General features: G+C 47.5%; 1 protein-coding gene across 3 annotated transcripts in view; it reads right to left on the bottom strand.

The window, feature by feature from the left end:
• Positions 1-20,805: 20,805 nt before the first annotated feature.
• Positions 20,806-22,354, bottom strand: part of ARHGEF12 (Rho guanine nucleotide exchange factor 12) — a 76,739-nt gene continuing 75,190 nt past the window's right edge. For all 3 annotated transcript variants that reach the window (XM_059829623.1, XM_059829624.1, XM_059829625.1), the window contains one exon: positions 20,806-21,830. In XM_059829623.1, coding sequence (XP_059685606.1) covers positions 21,820-21,830 — 11 coding nt within the window. In that variant the 3' untranslated portion in view covers positions 20,806-21,819. The remainder of the gene's footprint in view (positions 21,831-22,354) is intronic.

Raw genomic sequence — 22,354 nt, 5'->3', positions numbered from 1 at the left:
ACAAACCCTCTGGGCTCTCTAATCTCCCTCCCACCACTGAGAGACCACAGCTGCTTCAAAAACTGCACTTCAGACACGTTAACAGTAACGCTCCCCTTCAACCACTGTAAACACTTCCCACGTCTCTGGGTAAGCGGCACTGCGGATCTGGGTAGGAAATCACCCATGCAGATGGACAGTTTTTACATCTTGGCTCCTTCTTCCCTGATAAATCAGTAACGTGGTACCTATCCCCTTGGAAAATCCAGGGGAAGGTCCCGCCAGACAGTCAAGGAGGAGCTCACCAGGACTCAGCAAAGTTCCGCTTGATTCATTTTAAAGCCAGCCAGTCCAGCGGGATGCCGGCACAGGCTGGATGCCGGCACAGGCTGGATGCCGGCAGCCCCTGCTCCAGCCAGAGCAGCACCCTGGCCCCAGCAGCGATGAATCCCTGGTCTGGCATGAGAGGCTTTGGGAAGAGCTGCCTGTCACTGCTACGACACAGCAGACACTGCTCTCCTGGATCACACAGTGCCCACGATGGAGACCACTGTTTGCCAGACCAGAGCATCTCCTGGGGCTCCCCTTCACCATGCCCGCACAGCCACCGGGCCTTGTAAGCAGCGCACACAAACCACACGTCCCACTTCATGCCCCTGCACGTTCTCCTGGTAGAATCCCACAGAAGCACCGCTGGCTACATCGTTAGGAAAAGTCTCACCCAGGTTTTTCCTTTTTTACATGCTTGTAACACTCAGGTCCGAGTTACGCCCTGACTGCTGCTACGCTGGCCGAACCACCGGCACGCTCAAATCCAGCAGCCTTGTCTCTTAATTCCTCCTAACGTTTAGCAGCAAAAGCAAACCCTTTTTGTTGGCACGCTCGCTCTCTGTAACCCAGCTCTGATCCATTTCCACCTCCAAATCATTAAAGATAATAAATAAGCCTAGCCTCCGTGTGAGAAACCTTCACATAATCACCTATCTGTGCTCTGATCAGCACTCCTCCATTACACTTCTATTTTCTACAGCTTAACTGGGAAAGCTGGCACCAAACTCTGCCCTTTACCTTACAGCTATTTATTGCCCACATTCTGCTATTTATTTCCTAAAGTAATCTCTTTTGGGTGGATCTAATGAAAAATCCAAATAAATTAGGTCCATTGGTACATTTTCAGTTCCCATTCTACTAGCCTTCCAAACTGCAAGCAGCATTAGGAAGGTAGGTTTCCCTACTGCACACCCATCCTCTTCATATAAGCTACGGTGATTTGACCCCCAAGGTTAGACCCATCCAAGTATTTGAGTGATAATTAGACCCTCCCAGCTGGCACAGAACAGAAGCAAAACTCACCTGCCCGATAGCCAAGCTCTTCCTCAGGTTTGATTTCTGTAAAGGCATCATGTGGCAAAACCACTCCTGTTTTATCCGGCAGTTCCCTTTGACCGCTTGGGTTCCTGCCTTGGTAAGGTCCCAGCGAGGAGGAAGACTCATCCCTTTCATGTTAACACCTGCTGCTATTTCACACTTTATTTACTTCAGGGCCCTCAGATGAACCATCCCCAGTCCTACTGATTTACGACACCCAGGTTTCTTCCTTTGGTCCATTACTTCCTCTTTAAACAATTCAATCACTGCTAATTTACTGCAAATGGGGTTTTCTTCAACATCCTGGTGCAGGGAAATGACTCCCCTTTTCCCCCAGCCAACTTTTCTCTCTGCCACAGCTCCTTGTACCTCCTGAGGCTCAGGGAGCCTCTGTTCACAACTGCTGCCCTTGGAGGCATTTTGGCACCCTGCAGTTGCTTAGCCCTGTTGGACACCACTTACCCAGCGCTGCTTATGCCACGCCGCACCCAGGAACACAAGGAGACTTTTCCCAGCCCCAGCAAGGTCTCCCACAGAGACAGAGCGATGAGCAAACAAAGCACAGCACATTACTGCTGATGGGTCCCATGTTCAGCTCACCTCATTTGGCATAGTCACGGAGAGAAGCCCAGATCGACAGAGGTGCGTAAATCACAGCTAAGTCTCCTTTCTCATCTCTCTTGTAAGGCACGTGGCTGAAAAGCACCCGAGGAGTCCCATGCTCGCTTCTTTTTTACATTAGCTCCTACTGACACTAGTTGAGCATTTTAAGGTACAGGAAGCATTTCTGGTTTTACTGCCTTGATAGCTTCTGAACTGCTTGAAGCTTGCCAGCTCTGTTATACCCATCAGCCACTCACTGTTGACCCACATGGAAATAACCCTGTTCAAGCCGGTCCTCGCTACATTTTCCTCCACCTTCATTAAAAGTAACTGCCACAGCCACCCCCATCTACTGTAGCACGCTAAGTCTTCCACAGGCACCAGACATGAAAAGCACTGTTATGTTAACACCACAAATTGTTCCTCCAAGCCATGTCCCATAGATCAGATGAGAAGTTATTATGGGGATCCTTAGAACTGCTCCACTACCTCCTCATAGGTTTTACAACTTCTTTTAGCTCTCCAAGTCCCCCATTTCTCTCGTCAGAGAACCCACGACAGCATTAACAGTTCCCCTGAGAGGGTACAGCCAGACAAACCGGAATTTGTCATCTCCTGTGCACAGGAATGACTCCGCAGTAGTACCGCAGTCTCTTTTCTGTATAAATCTGAAAGCTAAATTTTCCATTCCTATACAAAGCTTTCATCATGGAGTCACTAATATCCCATGGATTTCTCCCTATCATTCCCTCAGGTCTAAGAGACACCCTTCAAGCTGTTCTCCTCTTGTTAGACCACAATTTCAGTGTGTTCCTCCTGTTCACACACAGCAAGAGGTTCCTTGTATTAATAGATACCTCAGCCTTGTATAAGCTGCCTTGGAAGCCTCTTGCCCAGAGCAGAAAACACTTCTGAGAAGACCTGCAGAAACTTTTGTCTCACCTTCTGCCTGGCTGCCTAGAAGCATGAAAAATAAATAAATACAATCTGACCCTAACAAGTGCTGCCCATGAAGATCTCCCTCCAAAGTCAGCGAGAATCAATATGCACAACCCAGGCACGTCAGCAAGCCTTTAAAAAGGGCAAGACACTGACCATCTGCACATGCTTAGTCCCGACTGAATACAGAAGAAAGCTTAAACCACCTTCAAGGAAAATGAAGTTTCTTGAAGGGGGGAGTACTCCTCTGTCCATACGGCCCAGCAATATCCGATTCTAAGCATGCATCCACTCCTTCCCAGTCCCTTATCACTTCTGTCATCCCGTGCTCCTCCTCTCCCCTGCTTCCTTCTACCTTGATTTTCCCTCCTTCCTCTTCCTCCGCTGACACGAAAGCCCATCCTTCCACCCACCCATGCAGGCTCGAGCACCCCCCACTCTGCATGCACACCCAGTAAAAACACACAGCTTGCCTCCCAGCCAAAGGGGCCCAAGGCCTTTCCCGGGTCCCCTCTGGCCCTATCGCACATGCAGAACCAGCCGCTTCTCCCACAGAAAGAGGAATCTGAAACAACGTGGTCAAAGAGGCTGTTGTAGCAGGAAGCAGAGATCCTGCAGATGCTTTCTTACCAGAACTCATGCCATCAGCTAGCATCTACCTGAGGATCTTCCCCAAGTCCTGGGTGAGTTTTAAGTTCACTCACTGCTTTTCCATCAAGCAGAGAAGTCAGCGTGAGCGCACACACGCAACGGTGGAAATGGGATTTTCTGACACACTTCAGAATAGTTTGGAGGCAGCACTGCACATACCTGCCTTGCTGTTCCTTTGATGAGCTCTCTGAAGACCAGCTCCCTCAAATCACTTGCCGTTCACCCACAGATTGCTGCATGCTCCTTGGCATCTGGGTATTTAGGCCTTTGCCAGCCCACATCACTCCTTGGCTTATTTTCCTTGCACAGTTTGCAAAAGAAATCTCCAGCAAGAAACTTGCAGGCGGCAGCAGCACTGTCTCTGTGTCTCTCTCGCAGCTGCAGGCAGCGGCTCTAACCCCCCCCTTTAGAGCCAGCCTTTCGCCTTTCACAGGTGACTCTTCTCAGGGAGATGATGATGCCTTTACCAGCCTTGCTCGCTCCCCTTCCCACCCCCCGGGCAGCGCTCTGGGAGCCACACTGGCCTGCACCCACCCACAGCCCTTCATTTCGGGGTTCACCTTCCTCAGGCACCCAGTTCCCACGCCCAAGAGCAGAGGCACCATCCCCACAGGAATCAGCCCACAAAGAGTCAGGAGAAATGGCCATTTAAGGAAGAAAAAAGAATTATTGGCTGTGCTGACACTCTAAAGCCCTCTGTCTGCTCAGCACAGCTGCCAGCTCCCTCTTCCCGCACCCCAGCACAGGTGTCTCTGCTCAGGGCGTTAATTCACGCCAGGCCTGGGGAAAGAAGCACCTGTGAACCGGGAAGACCCACACAGCAACTTTCCCAACTTCTGGCTTTGCTCATCAGGCCCAACCCTGAAATGGAAACCAAGCGGGAAAGGTTCAGCCACTCACCATCTATTCCTCTACCCAGATGGTTCCCTTCGAATACACAGCCTAATGTGCAGAAATACTAAAGCAGACTTGCATGAAGACACTTTAAAAATGCCTTGGCACGGTGGGGGCCTCGCTGCGGATTGCTGTCAGAGAGCGCGTTTCTAACCCTGTGTGCGATGAAGGCTAAAGCAAGCCACGGCAGAGAAGCACCGAGTACAGTTAACATCCCCCTCCTACCTGCGAGCGCACGCGTCCAAACACCCGGGCACTGGTCGCACAAGCAGCCGCTGGCTGCTGCCGGCAGCTCTACAGGAGCACCAGCGACTCCATAGGGATGCTCGCCCTCCGATGCCGTAGACCCCAGCTCCCTGTCCGGGGAAGAAGGCTCTGCTCTCGGCTAACTGCAGCGGTCACATCCAGCCAGGATGTGCCTGCTGAACGTCTTCTCGGAGGAAAGGCTGCCTCGCCTCGGAGAGACAAAGGGACTGGTTCCTGCTGGGGGCAAGCAGGAGACTCTCCAGCTGCCACAGTGTGGGGCAGCCAGAGCCCGCCAGCGCTCCGGCAGGAACGCTGCCGAGGATGCGGTGGCAGAGCGAGTGGTCCCTCAGCATCTCCTGCTAGCGGAAGGCCCCAGGGCGCAGCTCTGGATCTCCAGCAAGCAGCACCTCGCCGCAAAGGTGGGGGAGACGAAGCGACCCTCACGTGTGTTAGATTAACTCTCCTGAGGGTCACAACCTTGAGGGTCGCAGCCTACAGGCTAGGAAAGAAGGAAACCTGATAGATGATGAGAACGGAATAGCACTCGCAGCATCTCTCACCTATGCAGAGCTCCCGGTCTGAGCTGCAGGCTCTGCCATCGGTTATGCATAAATAACACAGAGTAAAGTTGGGCCTAGGAAGAGGGTTCTGCATGGAGTTTTCCCCCACTGCCCAGAATCAACACCGCTTGTTCGTTAAGAGAGAGTGTCAGCATCAAACCCGTACGTATACGCATACAATGAGTACCTCATGTATTGGAAGACAGATTATTCACAAGCAGAACTCCACTGAAACACATTCCAGAACAATGAACCTTTTCTTTCCCATCCAAAGCCTGAGAAAAATATCTGTTGAAGAGCATTTTCCTCCCCGCCTGTGACTGTAGCACGCAGGCTGCGAACACAGCAACGCACAAGTAGACGGGGAGCATCCATTCCAGCCAGCCCCGCTCCCGCACAGACGTCCACCACACACTCTTCCGCGTACCAGAGCCATCCCGGGAATCCTCCCCAGGTAATCCGTAGGAGTTGTAGCCACCCGGCGTGCCCCCCTCCCCGCACTCTTTGAACTTCAGCCACCCTGAAAGCTGGAGCATGACGTTTTGCAACTCTTGCTACGCTAAAAACACTGCGGCCGCCGCCAACCCCCCGGAGGGCTGGTAGGAAAGTCCTTCAGCGAGTGCTGCCCCGAGAGCGGGCTCCGGGGTGGCGGCTGCCGGCCACCATCGAGGGGCTGCCGGATCCCGGCTCCGGCTCGCACCTCGCTCCCGGGCACCCAGGCTGCTCGGGGCCCCGAGCACCCCCCGCCCCGCGGCCCTGCAGCGCCGGGCGAGCGGCTCTCCGCGGGGGCCGGAGCGGGCGGCGGAGCCGGGGCGGGCATCGCGCGGGGGACCCCGGCCGGCGCTCCCGCCCCCGGGGAGCGGTGCCGCCGGGGGGACGCTGCCTCCGAGCGGCGGGGCCCCGCCGCCCCCTCCCTCCCTCCCTCCCTCCCTCCCTCCGGCAGGACGCGGGGACGCCCGACCCCCTCCCCGCGGCGGCCCCCGGGCGGCTCCTACCTGGGCTGGGCGGCGCGGCTCTGCCCGCGGCTGCTCCGGCCCCGCTCCGGCGGCGGCGGGCCCCCGGCGGCGAGCGGGGGAACTGCAGGGGGCGGCCGCCGGGGCACGGCGCCGCGGGAAGGGGCTGCCGGCGCGGGGCCCCCCCGCGGGAGCGCGGCGGGATGCGGGTGGGAGGGGAGGGGAGGGCGGGATGGAGGGCGGGGGGCGAGGGGCAGGGGGCCGGGACGGGGAGAGCGGGAGGGAGGGAGGGGACCGGGGATGGAGGGAGGAAAGGGCAGGGTGGAGGGATGCAGGGAGGGCAGTGGGGCGGGGATGGAGGGAGGAAGGAAGACGGGGCAGGGAGGGCAGGCGACTGGGGATGGAGGGAAGGTAGGGGCTTGAGAAGGGAGAGGGGAAGGAGGGCAAGGGAAGGGTGGGGAGTGGCAGGAGCCGGGGGACAGAGGGAGGGCAGGAGCCAGGCTGGAGGGAGCGCGGGGATGCAGGGAGGGCAGGGGACGGAGGAGGGAGGGAGGGAGGGAGGGAGGGAGGGGAGGGAGGGGAGGGAGCAGTGGGGCACGGGAACTATTGCTTCCGCAAGTGACCGGTTTTCCTAAGCCCAGGCTGAGCACTGCCGGGAGGGACATCTGATTTTTGGAAAGGCTGTGCCTCCTCCCCACACATCCCAAATCCATAACTGCTTTGAGAGTCCCTGCTGTTAGGCAGGGCCCTGCTCTGCCCCTCTGCCCTCTCCTACACTGCCTGAGGAGGACACAGGGTGAGATACTTTTGCCCACAGCTCCTAAAATCTTCATATTGAATGTCAGTCTCCTCCTCGGGCCCTGATGGCAAGAGCTATCCCCTAGCACTGGGAAACTGGCAGGGACGGGCCGGGCAGGACCTGTCCGAGGCTGTAATGCTCCAGCCTTCTCTGCTACACCGCAGTTTTGTTTTCCTGGTTGTTTGTTTGTCTTTAATAGCGAGAAAAGCAAAGCTTTAAAACCATCAATTAACTGGACTCTTGCATTAGGAGCAACGAACTATTATTTGACAGAAATTCGTCTTCCCCTCCTGCTGAGAAGAAATAAGCTGGAGGAAAAGAATCAGCTTCACAGGAGACAAAAAAAACCCGCCTCTGCTTCAGAGACAAATTACTCATAAGATACATAGGTAACAAGCACAGGGTGCTTTGAGCTCATCCCTTTTACACATCATCTCCCTTAGGACAACAGCTACAAGTCAATTGCTTTGTGAATGATCCCTGCGCCTTTGCACCAGTGACCCTGCCCAACGGGCCATTCCAAGCATTTATTATCCTCCATATAGAAGAGCATTTCCCTATGTCTGGGCTGCATTTGCTTTTAATTTATGGTTGTGGCCCTCAAGGTCCAGATTCACAACTGTCTGGGCTGCAGCTGAGTCCTGCACAGAGCGGTGCTTTCTGCTCATCCCTGCGGACGGGCAGAGAGGTGGCAGCGGGGGGCTGGGGGACAAGAACCCGCCGGTCTGGCTGACAGAGCTGGGATTGCTTCCACACCAAGAGCCGCCTCTGTGCAAACTCCAGAAGTGGGAGACAGACAGATCCTTCCTCTTACCTCAGCGCTGACCGCACCTGAGCCAGGCAGGGCTTCCTCTGCACACCCCTCGCAGGCACGGTCCTGCCAGATGTTGCATCCTCCTCATCGCTCCTGCCCTCTCCTGTCTGTGGAGGGGTTCACTTCTGCACCCATACTGCTTTCTTTTAGACATCTTTTGCGTACTTCAGGCACATCTCTGCATAGCCCTAAGTCCTTCTTGCAATTATTGGAGCCTCAGCCTTGTTGTCGTACTCATAGAAGGTAACTTAAGACCTGGAAAGCTAATACAAGGCCTTCGCCTCAAAATCTCCGTGAGCCACCCTCTGGCACGGTATAAATCAGTGCAGAAACACAAAAGTTAGGGCACCCTTGTCAGCCAACAGCAGGTGAGAGCTACCTCAAAGAAAGCAATTCGGAGGAGACAGCTATCCAGATAGTTGTCTGTGGTCTCCAGGGACCTGGTAAGCAGAAGGCAGATGTGCTGCCTGACCCTGCTGTCCAGATGGGCAGCGCGAAGCCTTCCTTTCACCTCACCTGTGATGGGCAAACCTCCAGCCCAACGTAAGGCGGGGGAGCAGCACAGCGTGGCTGCACACCCTCCCTCACCACGTCATCAGGACCGGTCCCAACCCATCAGTCTTGCGAGACAGAGTGAAGGACAGCACGGCTGAGCTCAGTCCTGCTCCCTTTCCTCCCGCTTCTTTCCTTCTCCCCTGCCCTTGAAAAGCTCAGGCTCTCCTGCTGCAAGTCTCACCACTAAGTTTGAGCAAAGATAGCTGGATTCCAATTATTCCCAACTTCATTTGCTCTCCCCAGTTTCTGAGACCGTTGTGTTTTGTTTAAAACCTTTTGGGTCTTTGTGCTTGAGATAATTCAGCAAGGGAATAAATGGGGTAGAAACTATCTGCAAATAAATCTGGTTTGGTTTGGAAATAAAAAGGATTCTAACCATAAGAGAGAGGTTCCAAAACTGCCTTCTGATACAGAGCGTGTGTGGGGAGAGGAGGGGGAGGGAAGCCATCCAACTAGTTTTAAAATAGTTTGGTCGTTTTATGAATGAGGTTATCTGACACAGTTGCCTGCAAAAGCAAGGGGGTTTGATGACCTATAAAATCCTGTTTGTGGAAGGAACTATTGTTGTAAGACTATAAATCCAAAGATTACAGAGGGTTGGGGATCCTGCTTACACTCAGGGGCACAGAAAGACATAGGGAAAAGACACCGATACTCCAGAAAGCCAGAGAGGCAGCGTCTGGCCCAGGGCTCAGAAACAAAGGTCCCTCTGGGGTGTCCAGGGCAGAGCACCGGTCCCCGCTGCACCAGACAGGCCTGAAGCTCCTTCTCTGGGAGTCGCTGCTAAGATGCTCCCTAAGGTCAGCAAGGCACGGGGGTAAACCAGTGGTCTTAGAAAACAAGTTAATTGTCCAAAACAGGAGCTCAAAACAATAGTTGTACTATTGCAGGTCCAGCTCGATCCAGACCAAAACATGCTTTCCCCAGCAGCAGCTTTACTAGCTCTGTCCGTGCCGGGTGTAAGAAAGCCTGCAGGGATGCATACGGATCAGTCTGCCCCTATTTTCACAAACAATAGATAATTCCATGGAAGAAACAGCCTAACGTCCACAGATTCAAACATCTGGGGGAGATAGCCACCATCAGTAATCATACTGCTTACCTCATGGCGTATTATATATCTAAGCAATTAAATTATCTTTTCCCTCTCAGTTGCACTAAGAGGGGCTCTGATCTCAAATTGACATGAAGTTGAGTCGTGAATCATTTAAACAACTGCTACATTTATCTTCATAGGTGGCTATATTTCAGCAGAAGAGTAAATAACAGTACCACCATAAAAAAAAGAGTCAGTCAAATGCATGAAGTACTGAGAGATTTCTGGGAATAAAAGACGTTGCAAAAGGCAAGTTTTCTCATTTGATTGAAATATAAAAAATAGATCTATTATATATGTGCCAGATTTTTTCTTCAAGGCTCATAACAACTTTCTATTGGTAATAGAACATGTCCAAATTAGATAATTTTATAGATAAGAACAGCTTTGAAGGAACCGGTTAGCGGAGTAAGTATCTTGTGGTAGTTACATAAAAAAGCCCATCTAATTATATATATATATTTTGATGGCTCAAAGAAGTTAGTAGGACGAGTTAGATAAATAGGGAACATTTTGTGGAACAGTTTGTTTGCTTTCTTTTTTATGCAAAAGAAAATGTGTGTGAATTTAAGAGAGCTAAAGTCAGAAATGGCATCTGTGATCCTCATGCAAAATTTGGGGGATAACTAGTAAACCCATCTGAAGAGGCTGCTCCACACCCTGTGTTGTATAATTCCCTCCCCCTGACGCACACGAAGGTCCAAAGCTTTTCTCTGGGTGAGGATGTGCCCCCGCCAGATTGCTGACGGCAGTAAAACACAAGAGGTGCATATGAGGTTGCAGGATCCAGGCCATGCGAAATAAGGAATGTGGAGGCCACCACCGGCTTTTCGTTGGTTTGTTGTTCCGCAGCCAGGGATGCGGATTTCCCAGGCACTCTGGGGAGACCTGACTTGCCTTACAGCCTCGTTTCCCAGATGTGCGGAGACCCCGCTACCACACTGGCATTACTAACCTTTGAGCAGCTACTTCTACAGTCACAGTGACCATTTCTGCTTGAAATGCAGTGATACGCCCCCGTTCACTGAAATTCCTGGCTAGCACTGTTAGGCTCCAACCAACAGCTAGGTCACTCGGTCTCAGGTCCTTTCTAGGCCATATCTTACCTATTAACAGACTCCATCCTCACACTTCTACTTATCCCTCATTTTGAAAGCAACCCATTCCATTAACTACCATTTAATCTCATAAATATATATACAGTCATTGCCTATCACTTCCAAAAGGGATCGATTACATACCCTCTCAGGTACTGTACACACAGGGAGACAATCCCGGAAGATCAGAGCATTTAAATGAGGTTCAAAAAAGCCCACGCGGTGCCTTATCATTTTAGAGATGGGAACGGAGGGCTGGAGCAATGACACAATTTCAGTAAGGTCACACAGCCTTGCGTAGCAAATCTCAGAACTAAACCCAGACCACCTTTAGTCGCAGCCCTGTGCTTTCACAAGGAGATCTGTCCTCTTCAGACAATAATAAATATCGGACTGATTATTTGCAAAGTGTTTATCTTCACTTGCATCTTAAGTTTTCCTTGCTTTTTGATGTTCTCTTCCTTGTAATTACTGCCATCAAAGGATGTTTTCTCCTGTATGTATTCCATTCACACACCAAAGAAAAATAAAAGCAGTCATTTAAAAAGCAAGGCAAAAAAAAAAACCAAACAACAAAAACAACCCACAAAACCCACCTGTCTCTGAAATGTGGCGAAAGCAAAAGATTAAGAGACTTTCAGGTGAGAAATAATTAAGAAAAGGGAGTAATGAAGAATGAAACTGACTTCAGAGATCTCAGCAGCAGGTTGGTCCAAGGACTAAGGACACAGCCTGGGGAGGAGGAGACGCGGGTTTGGCTGCTCTAGGCTCTGACATCGACTGACACACCCTCTGAGCCTGGGAAGAGCGCTGCGCCTTCCCCGTCTTTGCGAGGGATCCGGGGAACCCCAGCCCTGGAGTCTCTGCTCCGGCTGTGAGTCACTCCGGGGCAAATTAGTCTGCCCTTAAATCTCCACCAATTTATAAAGCCTCTGATCTTCAGGGAAATAGCATTCCGAGATGCAAAGCCACCTTTTATCTCTCCAGTTTCCGAAGGAACTGTAGATGCCCTGGACTCACTTGTCCCTCAGGGCTGGCCAGCCCATGTACCAAGCTGTCTCGAGCCAGCGAACGCTTTTCCGAGTTGAGCTCTGAGCATCTCGTTCTGATTTTTCTCATCAGCACAGTACACAGTATTTTCCAGCAGTAATACTTCTATGCAGAGTTAAGTAAAGCAGAGAAGACAGAAGGCTCAGGCCTAGGATGGTGTGCCTCAGCATGGTCACCTGAACAGAAGGATTTAGATCTGCTGAGAACCCAACCCCTAAGTCTCTTAAGCATATTCCAAGTGCAGAGCAGAGTCCCAGCGCAGCAGCTGAAGCAAGGCAGCCACCCCAGCACACGCTTCTGATGGGAACGCTGGCGCGGGAACATGCGCCATTGGATGATTGTGTTTACTGAGAAGAAAGACTAGCCAAAGACTGGAGTCTTGCCCTGCTCCTTTGCTAACACTGGCTAAACTGCTATGAGGTCTCCTACCCACGTGACTGACGGGGGACATCCACAGTCACTGCCATTCCAGGTGGGCTGCAGCCGCTACCTGCAACAGCATTAGCAGCATGGAAGAAATACTTTTCGGGCTTTTTTTGTTTGTTTGTTTCTAAGGTGGACTGATACTGTCCTACCTCACATAAGCATTTTCTTTTTGCCAACTCCAGACCAGATGCAGAGTCCATCTTATAGAGAGAGACAGATGAGCAATAGCTCAGCAGTGACAAGGGTAGTTTTATTATAGTGGAATAAAGAAATTGCAGAGGAAAAAAGATGAGTTCAATATAAGATAGAATTGAGCCTATTTGACTTCTGCTGCATGCATCCACTAAAATGATGATGATGAATGGGTCAGAGGGGCTTTCAAAACATTGTGAACCTGTTTCTTCCAGGACAGAAGTTTCCAAAAAAAAAAAAAAAGGCTAAAAATATGTCAGTATTTCGAGTTGAAACACTAGGTAAAGGGCATGCACAGCAGAACACAGAACATAGAACAGGCAGTTCTATAACCAAGTTCTTGTGTTGAATAGTAAACAAACACCAGAACTGCTGGAGAAAAGGGAGGGCATCTCTTCTGCTCAGTGCTGTCTAATTACAATTCAGAGTTTTAAAAGGAGAGAGTAGAAGTCGGAGGAGTGGAAACCTCCAGCAGGATTTAAAAATGCCACGAAGACCCACAGAGTTTCACCACCTTCTCATCACAAAGGTCAAAGGGAAACAGATGGAGCTATATCAAAACACATCTTTATAAAACTAAGGAGAAAGCGTTCTTTCAAACTGGAGCTGACAAGAGGCCAGCACAAAGCCTTCTCCTTTCCATGCTAATTCAGAACTGAGATGTTTTAGCACCAGAAGTGGGATCTGAATTGAAGCTTCAAGCAACAGGAGGAAGGAAGATGTGCTCATTAATATCCTAGTATAACAATAAACTCAGATAATATGAATTATTGCAAAACCTCCAGAGAGCTGATAGAAATGCAGATTTACTCTCCCATCCATGGAGCTCCACTTAATACAGTTTATTCAGCAGCACTGAGTAAATATCAACAAGAAGGTTAAAATATTGATCAGGGAAAATACTTCACACTGAATAAGCTGCAGACATCTGGAAATAAACAAACTGGTGCAAGAAAGCAGCAGAGATATTTTGGGCATTTCATTCTGCCAAAAGCCCGACTGATGATTTGCAGCTGTAAACTCCCATCTGGTGAGGAAGAAGGGGAGAAATGGATGCACCCTGACTGAAGAAGGAAGTCCTGTCAGTTCTTCGGTTTGTGATACGGAGAAACGCAGGCAGGATCTGCACAGTCATCTCAAGCAAGGAAGACACTTCTCCAGAACTATTTTCCAGGAAGCGGTCAAGTCAGTTAATGAGGCTGGAAACCAATTTACAACACTTCCAGCTCTGCAGAATGGCTCTGAAGTCTCTTGCGCAGCAGCAGCCGTATTTTCCTGCTTTGCTGCATCTCTCGCTGTCTGGGCAGCACTGCTCCAACCTTTCCAGTCTAGAGCTGAAAGTTGTATCAAAACTTCTGGGTGCCTAAGCCTCTCCTTCAGAAGCTACCCTGATCCTCCTTTCTAAATAACAGGTGTCTAAAAAGTTTTGAAGATTTGTTAAGCCAACATCTTAACACAGACATGCTAGGTATCAATCCCATACTGTAGCATTACACTCATGTGCTTACCGTCTACATGTTGGATCACACTCAAAGCAAACACATCCAAGCTTTCATTCTGTGTGAACTGTGCCCTGCCTGGGTCCATTGCTCTGGTGATACATTTTACCCTCACGATAATCAGACCGCTGGCAAAAAATACAGGCCAGGGACTGGACAACTTCCATTTTACGCCAACCTTCATAAATATTTTGGGAAAAGAAAAACAACAACAATAATCTAAAATCCATTGACTAGTTGATAAAAAGAAAGGGCAATTTATAGACATTCTTCAGCAAACACCAAGGCCACCCTTGCCAAAAGACGTTTCCTGGAACAAAATGGCATAAATAGTCATCTTTTGCCATTTGGGGTGGTGGGTGGATAGAACTGCCACCCTAATTGCTCAAAAAGACCCTGGAATCACTGGGTGTGCAAGCAACAGTGGAAAATACCTCCAGGTGAATACCCCTAGACCTAGGTAAAGACTAGGAGAGACACTTCACAAAAAAGCCTGGGAGATGGCACAGAAGATGCATTACAAAGTTAGCACTGCTTGCGTCTCAGGCTCCCAAAACACTCTGCAGCTTCACTTAGACTCCAAGCTCTCTGGCCCAGATATTGGTCTTGTGAAGTTCCTAGCACAGTGAAGTCCTCAGCCAGAACTGTCAGGCATTACCACGTAAGATACATTCACAGACAAGTACTACCAAACACACCAATGCTTCTGGGAGCTACGCTGCATGACCGCAATACTTTAAATAACATAACCCAGAAATGACACAAACCCATCTGAAATAAGACTCTTTGAATCCACTCTTGTGTCTTCCTTCCCTATCTACGGCAGGCAGCAAAGAGAGATTAATTCCATGACCATGTATGTGAGAGAGCTCTAAAAGATGCAGTATGGCTCTCTCCCATGCCTAGCTGGGATTCAAGGGCATGGGCTGCAGAAGAAGACACAAAGCTCAGATTTTTCTGAGCTGTTTATTTTGAATCATTTATTTACAGCAGCACAGTAAAGGGAATGTATAAAATAACATGTAAATAGGCAAAACACGAACAGCATCATTAGGAAAGCATAATAGAGCTCAGATTACCAATTATAATAAAATCATCTCTCAAGGAGCTTCACATACATACTGCGAGGTGGGGGGGGGGGGGGGGGAGGAAAAAAAGAGGACTCAACATTCAGAAATAGATCTGATTTAGTTTGTTTTCTGGTTTGGTGCTTGTTTTTTATTAATTTATTTTTATCAGCTTGTCTATCAGAAACATGAGTGCATCACTTTCCAGGGAAGTCAAAAGCTAAAGATAGGAATATCCCTAAATTATAGGGATTCATGTAAAGCATCCTCTGCAGATAATACAACAAAACAGAGGCCTTGGCACAAAACTCTTAGCACAGATGTTCCCTATTAAAAAATTTGCAAGTTCCCTCAACAGCAAGTTTCAATTTCACTTCTCTTTCAAATTTCTGTTTGATCCTAGTGGAGGGGAAAATATCCAGCAAAAGAAGGGAAATGAAAAGCCTCCAGTGCTCCCATGCACTGATACGCAAAGCAGTATAATATAGCTTCTGTTATGTGACTGTCCCCATAGGTGCTCTATCCCACAGCTTGTAAAGGGGAGGCAAGGGCTGCCAAGCACAGGGTGAAGTTTCATTTTCTAGAAACTAACTTGGTAAAACAGAGCAGGCTAGAGAGGAAAAACAAGCGTCTTGTTCTGCTGCACACATCACTTCACACATACGCACCGTCTTTGTGAACACTCTAGAGAAGGCAGTCTCAAAAAGAACTTGCTGGAAGAAACCAAACTTCTTCAAAGGTATGAAGTTTAAAACCAAAAGACATATATAAGGAAGAAGATTCACTTTACAGAACACAATCAAACTATTGTCTAAGCCCAATGGACACTGGCTAACATTTGACACAAAGCTGCAGCCTTTTAGTTGAATAGCAAACGCTTACAGTTATGCTTCAGGTGAAAAATTAGTGCAGCAAGACTTAAATGATAAAAACTTGCAAGAAACTAAGCTTGTATCTTAAGTTTAGTATAGTAAGCTTGTATAAGCTTGTACGTAGTATCATGTTGAAAGGCTACATACCGACCGTTCCTAACCATCAAAACAGATTCCAATTTAAAAATAAGAATAAGCTTCTAAGTTAATAAAGCCAGCTTACTTAATTTCATTGGATTGTGGTTCTGGCTGGATTTAAAACTACAATGCTAGAAACTTTAAAAGTAACGCCTACAGCAGGTAAAGTGCTGGAGCACGGGAACACAAAACTGACTTGAAATAGAAAGCGGAACTCACTGCTCAGATTTAATTGTCAAACATGCTCAGATGAGCCAAAGCATTAACAGTGACAGCTATGCTGGATTTTTTAAAGTGTTCATTAAATTGCTGTTAGTGACACAAGGAGTGAAATATCAGCGAACAAAAAGCATTCCAGTGAATGCAATAGTGGGTGTTGCACCCAAGTAGGAAACCACTATAAAGGGCAAAATTCCATTTCCAAATCACATCTAGCAATCACAGAAACAAACAGAATGGCCACAGGTGCACTACAAGCTATGCAAAACACAACCAAGGCATCACTTACCATGGGGAACATCCTGAAGTACCATCCTCAGCTGTAGGTCAAGTGGCAGATTTGTTTGTTTTCTTGTAGTTGATGTTTTGTGCTAACTCCTCCTTACTGGTCAACACTAAAGGGAAAACATAGGGACATTCTCCCCTGTACAATAAAGTAGCATTTGGCAAGGAACCAACCACCACCATCCTTTAAAAGGCAGCTCCCAAACAAGCACTCTTCTGCTATTTTATTTCGTGAGTTTTCTTTTGCCCTGGTTTAGCATAATGCTTACTATATTATATACCTTATGCAGACACCGTTAGATTATAGCCTTCAGATAAGGCTGCTGTTGACAGCAACACAGAGAAGCAAAGAAGTACAAGTCCAGAATGAGATGGGCGCAGAAGCTCGATTACCTCCTGATCTGGGACTTCAATTCTTCCAGGGGGCACATTTGACTTTAGAATAAGACTAGATATTCACTAACTCACTCTGACCAGCAGAAATTTCATCAAGGTGCTTAAGCATCTGTGAAAACCTGGTGCCTTCAATGTCAAAAATTTTAAGAGTTGATTAAAATTTCTTGACATTCAGTAGATATTTTTTGTTTCCCCCCCCCCGGGTATTTTTTTTTTAAAGGATCATCTTGGGCACAGAGCTTTGGAGAAGACACACAAAATGAGATATGCTGCTAGAAGCAGCTCTTTAAGCAGAGACTGCTGAGTCCAGAAATACTCATTTCTTGCACTGTTTATTCACAAGGCTAGGATGGGGATGAGATATGGATTGTTACAGTGAACTCATCAACTAGAACCAAAGCTGCTCAAGTGGCCCAAGCATTTCCTCTGAAACTAGCAGGAGACAGCACAGCAGGAGGAGAACCAGTCGGTGCTTGGAACTACAGGACCCTTTTCCCTCAACCAGACGATGACAGCAGCATTTTCGCTCCCTTTGCCAGTCAGCTGGTCACAGCCAGTGCCCACAGGAGAGCTTGGCAAAGAAGGGCATCTCCACTGCTGCTGGCAGGAGGCTCTCGCTCTCTCCTCCAGGAAGAACAACTGATTGATAAGAATTGTGTTAACTGTGAGAATTGGGGGTCCTGCATTTGCAACAGCAACAACAGATTCTGAAAGGTCATTTATACCAAACAAAAGCTTCCTTTGCCAATCAAGACAGTTTGTCCTGCCAAATGCTCCAGGCAATTAAAGCAAAACAACCCCCAAAAAATCCAACAGACAAAATTTATTTCCTTTAAGCTTATTTAATGATATTTGAAACGCTTAAATTTTCTATTTTCCAGATCCTGAAAACAGATTTTTTTTAAGTGACCAATATTTAATTCCAGAAACATACAACCTTATCAGCTAAGTCATAAAAGAGCTATTTTACAAACATACATCTGGATAATTAGAACAATAAAGTCTTTTTAGACATTCAAACATGATCAGTAAAAATACAGGATTATTAATAAAGATTTTTGTGTATTTTTTAAAGAATACTTCCAGATTTTTTTCTTCTCTTTAAAGTAAATCTCTGTTAAGAGTACATGATTGTATGTTGTACAAAGAAAATAAAAATATTCTACTATGAAGAGAGCTCCACAAGACTTAATTCAAACTAAAACAGCAGTGTTTTGGCTGCAGTATCCCTTTTGCAGTACATCTGCTTGTCAGCTGGCACCTTTGGGGGGGCGGGGGGGGGGGCAATTAAGGGATTTCTTTGGGCAACAGAGGGAGAAAATACCAGATACCATAATGCACTGAAATTATAATCAAGGGTTACCTCCTGAAGCATCAGACCCCTCTTCTAATAATAGGGACAGTATCTGTAAATCAGAATACTTAAGTTTTATGAAAACACTGGAAACAGGCATAGTGCTGTCTGAAAGCTGACCAAAACCATCTAGACTTCTTAGCTCTTGAGGATTACGTTCCTCATTCTTCTTTCTGATCCCACCTATAGGATGTTACAGAAATCTCCCCTCCCTATAGGCAAGGTATGTTCAAGAAACCAGAGTAATCAAACACCAGTTTAGCATTTGCTCTTCCACCCTTTCACAGGAGAAGGAAATTCCCCTTTCCAGAAAGTACCCATGAGACTTTTTTGCTTGCCCATGAACCATACCCTGTAACAGCAGAAGAGAAATCACTTCTCAGGAGGATATGAAAGAATGGTTGCTATACTACATCTTTGTTCCCAAGGTAAGAAACTCTTGTCCATCTTGTATTTGGGGAAGAAAAAAACCCCAACAAACTATTGGGGAGGAGGGGCTGGGGCAAACAAACCAGAGAACGCCGTCCTGCTCTGCTATCCAGTCTGAATAAGGGAATGTACAATCAATCCATCACCAACCAGGGACAAATTAAAATGCTTCCTTACACTGGAAACTGGAATTTTTAAAAGGGTAATCTTACAGCTTAAAAGGGAAAAAAGTGAGAATCCTGAACAGTGCATTTGAGTTCCAGCTCCTTCCACACAGCGAGACATAGTCTGAGGTCTGCCATACAGTAGATGTGCTACAGAGGGATAAGAAATCCCCCATTATTTCAGGTTACTGCTCTCAGAAGATAATGGATCCCTGACCCCACCATTATTTTTCTAGAGGAGTAATGCCCTATTTGTAAGGATGATCAATGTAGTATAAGGCGGTCAGCTGAAACAAAAACCAAACAGGACAGAGCACAGTGTGCCATTTATATTGCCCATAAAACTGGGTTCAAATGGGTTGGTCTTCTCTAACATCCCTTAAAGTTCTCTGCAATCTCCTGCTCTGGAGACTGTCCATTTCATCCAGCACAAAGGCTTCTCTGCCATCATCGTTAGCCTGGCACAAAGTGTGGATGTTTCCCCTTATACATCTAGAGAGGTGACAGGGACAGAACTGCACTTGACCTCCCAGTGGATTATGTCCCAGGTAGCATTAGGGAATGGTGGGGAAAATTCCACTCCAACAGCTAGAGAGGCAGAAATGTAAGGATGACATGGCAACTTAAAAGACTCTGCATTCCCAGCATTTTCACTGGTGCTACATCTATTAGAGATGAAAAAATGTAGTGGTGGATGATGCTACAAAATGCTTATGCAAAGGTGAAAAAGTCGAGGCAGCACAGGCAGATTGCTCCCCCACTGGCCCATCCAAACAGCTATATGCTTCTCGTGCAGTATGTTGCTCACCATGAACCCTGAAATTCATGCAACTTGGAGGAAACTAGAGAACCAAGGATTTTGTCTTCAACCACAAGGAAGGAGGATTAAGCATCCAGGCCTTCACAGGTCCCATCTTTGCTGGACTTCCAGCATACTCTTGAAAAGCCAGACTAAAGGTCTCTCTGTCAGAGTTCAGTGGTAATTTTCAATCAACCACAGTAGCCTGCTGGAAAGCTTTTAGACAGCTATAGTCATAATAACTGCTCCTGCTTCTGCAGTGTGTAGACTCAGGCAAGTATCATGCCAACTGATGAAGGGGAGTTGGGGGGACAACAAGCATGAGGCAGCATTCTAGTTTTAGGGCTTATCAGAGGATGTCTAGATGTATAACCAAAGGAACCGTATGGCTGAGGGTGAGGAGGGGAGATCCCACCCACTAAGAATGGAAGTGCTCAGCTAATACTGACGGCATACTCATACAGGTGCAACAGGACAGGGCTTAGTGGGTCCCAAGGAAGAGGAAGCTCCTGCCAGCCTGCAACAGATCACTTTGGCTTGTGTTGGCAGTGTAATGCTCTGCTGGTGAAAAACAATACTTTGTGCAATTGGCTCTGAAAACGAGAAACACCTCCCTACTCTATAAGGGCTCATGGCTCCAACTTTCACATCAGGCCCAAAATCATCTCTGCTCAACCTCTGTCAATCTTTATGTGAACTTACCCCTTGCATATATTTCTAACGGAAAGAACAAGAACTGTTTTTTTCCTACGTAAGTAGACAAAGGACAGATCTGATTTCTTGCCAGTAGCTAAAGAGAAAACGTTTGGTTTAAAGGAACAGGGAATATGATCTTTACGCTGACTAAAGACAGATTCTCAGCACTTCATGATGCAAACAATGCTATAGCAGTTCTGATGTGTTAATGGGATTTACAGGTTTGGCGTGCATTAAATACCTAAAAACTTGGGAAGAGGGTGCAAAAAAGACTGCCTTACACACCTTCCACTAGCAGTTGCATTCACGGTATCTGTGATACTGGGGACAGCTTAAGCCAGCCTATGCCAAGCAGGAAGTGCCTGTCTTAGGACCAACTTCAGAGCAAAGGCACTGCCAGCTTAACCTATCCAGTGCTAGCTCTGCTGGTAGCCTGATATTTACCATCTTGTTCCCAGACTGGAAGGAATTCCAACAGCAAAACCCATTAGAACAGGCCTAAGGAAGTACTAGAGAGCTGTTTCAGCCTTCTTGGTTTTGCATATCTCTGTTTCAGTGAGAACACATTGGCACAAATCAGGTTGTTTTTTTAAAAGAAGAAAAAAAAACAACCCAAACCCACCCCCCAAAAAAACCCCAAAACCCACCCCAAGCCCTCAGCAAGACATACTTTCAGGTACTAAAACTTACTGGCCCTATAATCAGCAGTACCTGTGGCTAACTCAAATGGCAGCCCTTATTCATTCAGTAGTGAATCAGGGGCAGATCTGCCCCACATCTTTGAAACACTTCTGGGTTTGCATTTTTTCTTTTTGATCCAGAGAAGAGTTACAAAAGTGCTGCAGGTCCAAGTATTTTTATCACTTTACAAAGGAGACAATGATCAAAGCCAACAAAGTCAAGAAAAATTAAACCTATCTTTCTCCTCTCCCAGTCTCATCTTGCATGTCAACAAAGGAGACCCCTAACAGGAGAGGGGAAAAAAAAAATTTGCCCATCTCAAGTGCCTGGCTATTTAGTGCATGGAAAATTCTTGTTACACATGTGGTGACACGAGCAGTTCCCATGCAATTGTTGAATACAGATAGCTCCAGCCACAAGTCATCCTAACACCTTCATAAGTAGCTCTTCGCATGGCAGTTTGATTGCCAGCAGGGAGTGCAGAGTCCAGTCCAGTGAAGTAAAGATACACTTGCACATAAGCACACCCTCTCCCCTCAGACCCAACTTTTGGTTCAGGAGCAGTGGCAGGTAGGGTGTACTATATGCAGAGGGCTAGAACTGTCACTACCCAATTAAAATAGAACAAAAAAGGCAGATTAAAAAATTAAAATGTGCTTTTGATACACGGAATGAAGTCAAATAAATACATTGATTTTTTTTTAAATGTCTAAATACATTTTTATATCCTACACCCAAAGCTCTGTACATTTGGTTTGGTTTTTCTGTTCTGAAAAAATGAATTTCTGGTAGCAAGGAGAGGAGCAGAATAGAATAGACTCCCTCACTGACAAGATAGTGCAGATGCGCCACAGGAAAAGCACCCCATGCCCACTTTGCTAGAGTATAGTTCATGTTTGGATGGTCCAAACCCTCTTGTCTCGGAGTCCACAAGGAAGACAGCGGGTGCTGTGTCCTGATACTCTTCATCCGATCTTCAGCCACTCCTGAAAACATGACTAGCTTTTGTCTGAAGGAGGAAAGGAGGAAAAAAAAAAAGGTGGTGAGAGAGAGGGTGTGCAATGAGAGAATGAATGCCTAACATTTCTGAACACTAGTACTAGCAGAGAAAGTGTGTTATGTGAGACAGCTCACCCACTTAACCTTAAGACCTTTGTTAGTAATTCCTTTGTTAGTAATTCCAACAATTGCATCTCTAGGATGCCTAAGGCCAATCTAAAGGGACCCATGGCAAACACTTTACATCATATCAGAGATACCCCAGAGAAAGAAAAGACAGATTGTAATCATTTTACACATTCAAAAATCCTCCTTTGGGACTTTACATCAATCCAGGCTTCTTTGAAAGAGAAGTTGTACATCCTGAGAGGCAGGTCTTTGGCAGGTAGGGGTGAGACAGCTTGCAAACAACCTTTTCCGAGGAAAGAACAAGCTCCTCTGCACATGTGAGTCTCAATGGATTCAACTGACCTTTCTTGGAATCAGCATGGTCTCACCCTATGAGAGCTGCTGAAGTAGGTGAAACCTTTTGTG

The sequence above is a fragment of the Gavia stellata genome, chromosome 26 (assembly GCF_030936135.1).
Source record: "Gavia stellata isolate bGavSte3 chromosome 26, bGavSte3.hap2, whole genome shotgun sequence".
In the NCBI taxonomy this organism is placed as follows: Eukaryota; Metazoa; Chordata; class Aves; order Gaviiformes; family Gaviidae; genus Gavia; species Gavia stellata.
Note: the sequence above shows the minus strand (reverse complement) of the source record. Positions and strands in the feature narration are given on the sequence as shown.